Source organism: Atta colombica, unplaced genomic scaffold (genome assembly GCF_001594045.1).
Source record: "Atta colombica isolate Treedump-2 unplaced genomic scaffold, Acol1.0 scaffold27, whole genome shotgun sequence".
In the NCBI taxonomy this organism is placed as follows: domain Eukaryota; kingdom Metazoa; phylum Arthropoda; class Insecta; order Hymenoptera; family Formicidae; genus Atta; species Atta colombica.
The window spans coordinates 3031471-3037062 of record NW_017259370.1 but is presented as its reverse complement, the minus strand read 5'-3'; the positions used below and the strand labels follow the sequence as shown (position 1 = coordinate 3037062).

Below are 5592 nucleotides of genomic sequence, written 5' to 3'. Positions count from 1 at the left end.
TTAAATATATAGAGACTAGAAGTCATTGACTTGCGTTGACAAAAATTTAAATTATATGCAACATTTTTTATAAATGATGCACGACTAGATGTCGTAAATATTATTAAATGTGTAACGCACATACATATCTGAACTAATCCGTCCATTTATCTGTATTGTTTTTTTAAAAATTTTGTAGGGATTAATTATATATTTGTACATAAATTCTGTATAGATATATATTGATGTTGAGAGAGATAAATTTCCCACTTGTATATCATATACAAATATAATAAAATAATTTTTCCTAATAAATAGCTATCATGTTTTTATTCTCATCCAAGAAAAACAAAAAATCAAGATAAATCAATTTGACATTATATTAATTAAATTCATGTCATTTTTTTTGTCATGATTCAATCAGTATGACATTATTTCGTCTTTCTTCTTTCTTATACAAATATTTAGATTACATGTCAAATTTTCAAATACAAATTAAATCAATTAAATATATCTCTGCACAGTGACCCACTTTGTTCTCGCTTATTGTAAATTATAAGACGCGGATCTTTCGCGTGCACGCGATAACGCGGAGGAAAACGTTTGCCGTTTGACCTAATTTAGATTCTATTCTGATCGACCGCGCTGAATCTTCCGCAGTTATGTCAGTTGCGGCCAGTATAATGCGTCATCTTGTGGATTGTTCGTTGAGATTTCGAGGTGACACATTTGCGTATTGCGGAGGAATTCCATTCAGCAATGACTCGCGTCGCGCAACTACGACATAATTTTCATGATTCAGTTACAGGATGTACATATGTTAATTTTTACAAATATGATATACGTCTTTTTTTTTGGAGGAAATATGAATAAGAATAGTGAAAATGGATTTGTAAGAGAAGCGGAAGTCACATAAAAGAAAAGAAAGTGTTCTTCCTCACCGAGAAATTGTTTACGCTCATTTTAGACGATTTTTATTCGAATTCTCATCAAATATTTCAAGACGGAAATCGTTGTGTTTTAATTTTTTATGCCGTGCATTATTTTGACATACGAATCATCTTTTTAAAATAAAAAGAAGAAATAGAGAGAAAGATATAGAAGTTTATGATGCGAATGCATTTAAAAAATACGTGTGTCTTTTCATTTTTCAATTGCTTTTGCATAAAATTATAAATAGAAAATTGTAAATCCTAGATGAGGTGTATATACTTTCTGTAATAAAATTACAGATTTTAAGAGACTCAGCATCAGATAATTAAGATCCTTCTAAGATATGGGCATCAATATTATTAAATTGCTTGCCAATTTAATTTGTAATATTATTACTCTATAAGTAGGATTGCATTTCAAGATTAAAAATTAAACTCGACGCGCAGTTTACAAGATCTGATTAGATATGATTTATTAATATATAAATTCACACTGAATTATTTAAACGACCCAGCTTGACTGATGATGAATTTAGGACTTTTATTTCCTATTTGTATAAATAGAACATTATTCTGAATTCTCCGCGACGATTTATCGATCGCCTGAAGCAAGTTTTAGGCTTAGAAACGCACTATTCGCGGTTCGCTTACGTCCTACAGGATCAAGGTCGGAATGCGATCATGAAGAGAGAAACGATATGCATAAATAAGACGTGCGACATGCGCTGACACATTATGCACCTTGACGGTGCAGGGACGACGAAAGAAGCGACAGGATCACCGCGCGAATTTCCAAAAATCTCAAAAAACTTTTCTTTACAAGAAAACACAAATTCTTAACTCCTTTTTTTCAATTTATACTACAGACATTTTAAATATCAATTTATTATTAACTTCTTTATTAGCTTCATATCAGTATCGCAATATTTATTGAGAATGGTTGTGTTTCTTCTTTTACTTTCAGAACTTTTCTTATGAAACTCCGATTTATTAAGAATCCAGTTCTACCAATGTAATTAAGATTAACTTTAATCTCAGTTTTAATTTACTTTATCTTTTTCTTATTAAATTAGAAAAAGATAAAGAATAAGTTGAACCGAGATTAAAGTTAATTTACATTGGTGGAAATAAACGTAAGGCAAGTCAGAGCAAGTCAAAGTACTATTGTTCAGTTTGGACCAAAGGTTCAGCAGATTATCTCTCTATTTCGAGGATAAAGGAAGGCACTCTTTTTTGCTCCCAGGATCATTGTCAGAATCTAAGCCCTCACTGTGGACGGTCCTGCATAGATTCGTTACGTTTAACGGCCCGCTCGTGGGATACCTACTTGCGCGTGGGGCTGTTTGTTGAGTCGAGGTGAAACACGAGTTAGGTTAGGTTAGTTAGAACTCGGCCGTTCGCTCCGCCAATAACGCGGGTCGCTTGGGTGTGGTTATTAGTGCCGTGGGACCGTCAGATAGAATTGTGTTTCATGAGAGTATAGTTTACGCTGTGCGTCCAGACGGTCGGACGTCTCGTCTCTCTTTCACGATTGTCTCGGTAGCACGCAAAGCGGCGACATGAAGAAGAGAAGCCTGTCCGGCAACGTCGGCGTTGGCGTGTTCCTGGTAGGATTCATCTGCGTGTGCGTCGCCTTCGGCACGCCCTCCTGGTTAGTCAGCGACCCACGGATCGTCGGGGCGCAACTCGATCGACTCGGCCTGTGGCGACACTGCTTCAGATCGCTGCCCAATCCCCAGGAGTCCGACGCGCCTAGGCGATTCTTTGTTGGTTGCAGATGGGTCTACGACCCGTTTACCGCGGGTTACTCTGAAATCCGCGGCTTTTTACTGCCCCGTAAGTAGTCGTATAATCGGTGTAACAATCTCTGAGAGAAACTGTCCTTCTTATGTTTCTATCAATGTAGATTAACTTTAATTTATATTGGTAGTGATTCTTCATTCTTTTTCTGATTTTTAGAACTAGAAAAAGATGAAGAATTAATTGAATCGAGATTAATGTAAACTGCATTAGCAGAAATGGACTCTTAACTCAAACAGTGAATCTTTCATTTTTCTTCCTGAGGAGAGATTTGCTATTGGAGGAATAATATCTTGGGCTGTATTCTAAAATTCATTGTCAGTGCTGAAAATGTATAATACATATATAATATAAATTATAAATTTTCAGCACTAGCAGTGAATTTTGGAACACAGCCTTAATAGATTATCTTGGACTGTCATTGAATTTGAAATGCATTGATAATAGAATGATAATATTTGTTGATACTGTTGATAGTTATTACTGAGAACTTTCCAGGAGACATACCGAAAGTTTTTGTTCAGCAAGAGGCAGAGATAGAGAGAATGACTTTTGTGTCGATCATATATCCCTTGCTGGAAAGCTTCCAGTAATAATAGGTCAAGAATCTTTACCATTTGTTTAACATAATATTTTTTGTTACAGCTTTTATGATAGCCACGCAAGTATTTTTCACAATATGCTTTCTACTGGGTCTAGTATCATTCTTTCTGATATTACTCTTCACTCTGTGCTGTGACCCAGAGCGAAAGAGATATATCGAACTGATAACTGCCATCGGTTATTTGCTGCTGGGTAGTGGTATCAGCGGTGGCATAGCAGTCATCGTATTTGCCTGCTTTGGTAACACCAACGGTTGGATGCCTGGACACGCCAATAATTATTTAGGATGGTCTTTCGCTTTAGCTGTCATAGGCAGTGTATTGATGCTGATCGCCAGTGGTTTATTGCTGGTAGAGGCAAACGTGCAACGAAAGAAACGAGACTATCTGAAAGAATCTCAAATGCGTTTTCAACTTGAATCTCGCGCCTAAAATGAATAGCACTTCCTGACTTGTTCGCAAGAATTGCGCAATAGCGTCTGTATTAAAAGTCTGTAGTACCGTTCCGTCCATGCAGGGTGCAACATTTTATTTTAGAACTTTTCTCTTTCTCTATGAAATGTACAAAATGAAATAGATCTGTATTAATTTAAGTTTAGAAAATACGTAAGTTTAATATTTTTGTACAATATTTTATATCTCTCTTTATATAACATTACGTATATTAGATCATAGTATTGTACGATAATATCATTATTAACGATATGAGACGGTACACGCATCTTAAAACAATTGCAGAAAAATTCGCAAGAAATTAAATAATATAAAAAGGGTCCACGATTTTTTATTCGAAACCATTTTTAATATAAAGATTTAAAGGTTAATATGTATAAAATTTGCCCTATATATACATATATATATATATATGGGGCAAATTTTTTAATTCATTGATTAATCAATCGCAACTGTGCGTAAATATAATTTTGTAAAAGTTGCATTTGCGCATAATGCGATTAATCAACTAATGAATTAAAAAATCACCCACATATTTATATAAAATCGTGAGTTGTGAAGAAAAGTTATTTATTTACAAATCGTGTGCACAGTTAATAATCGTTTTATCACTTCTCTTTTTCTATACAAAAGCATTTAATTAAGATGCAACGCTATGTTTTAAATCTTACTTTTTGACAAATATTTTATTATGTATAATATTTTATTACAATTTTAACTTGTTAACGTCATTTTTATTACTTATATGTAGTTTTTCACGAACTTTTCTGTGTAGCGTTTTGAGACGCAAATTACGAAATGCTTTGTAGATTGTATCTACATATATGTATATTGTATTAAATTTTATGCACGAGATTATATTCGCACAATGCAGTTATGCAATACATATCAATATGAAAATCTAAGCTAACGAGATTAATAATTAATAATTAATTAAAGATTAAAGCAAATTTTGTAATTCTATTCTTTACCAAATAAACCTTCTAATACAAGATATTCTTATTTCTATAGCCTCAATCTCTCTTAAATTTACATAAATTCAAATAAATTATATCTCTCGTTAAATAAGATAATAATAAATTTGAAATATATAACTATAATTCAGGCAAACTAATGAAAAATCTGTTGAAAAACTGAAGCACTTGTTTCTCTTTTTTTTAACGAAAGCATTATTATTAAGTTTCTTCAATCAGCACCTATCCCTGTATTCGTTTACGCAGCGCAGAAGTATTACTTTATCCTTGTTGTTTGCCTTAAACAAGAATTAAATGATACTCGTGTAAACGAATGCACCCATGATGTAAGAAGACAAGAGCTGAGTTCGCTTTGACGTTCACGACGCTTGTGCATTAATTGTCCTTGTTTGATATTTAATAAGCAACAAGAATGAAATGACGCTTAAAACGTTGAGCGCCAAAGCAGACAGCCTAGCGCACCATTGCATTCTCGAGGATGGCAGTGGTTTAAAGTAGCGTCTGCTCTTCGATCAATCAGAGTTCGCTCTCAAATAAAAAGCAATATGGCTTTTTCCATGCATCCTATGCAGTGTAATTATCAAAGAAAGATTGGTGGGGATTTCTCCAATTAAAATTGAAGAAAAAGAAAGAATAGATTGGATCGTATTAATATCGTATTAATATTGTCTATTTAGTTTGCACAAATGCCAATGTATTATGTAAAATATTGTACTAGTCTCACGTCTTATAAAAAACAAAAAATGTTAAATTACTTCGATTTCCTAAGGTCAAAATTATTTGATTTCAACAATGATTTCAAGTTAAAGAACAAAAATAGATATAAAAGTTGATGCGGCTAAAATTGATATA

General features: G+C 33.4%; 2 protein-coding genes across 2 annotated transcripts in view; one reads left to right on the top strand and one right to left on the bottom strand.

The window, feature by feature from the left end:
- Positions 1 to 5592, bottom strand: part of LOC108689511 (pseudouridine-metabolizing bifunctional protein C1861.05) — a 26803-nt gene that overhangs the window by 4261 nt on the left and 16950 nt on the right. The window lies entirely within an intron of this gene.
- LOC108689508 lies at positions 2235 to 3829 on the top strand. Its single transcript, XM_018196288.1, has 2 exons — positions 2235 to 2747; positions 3357 to 3829. Exons 1-2 carry the CDS (start codon positions 2471 to 2473, stop codon positions 3743 to 3745), a joined length of 666 nt encoding a protein of 221 aa, XP_018051777.1. The 5' UTR covers positions 2235 to 2470; the 3' UTR covers positions 3746 to 3829.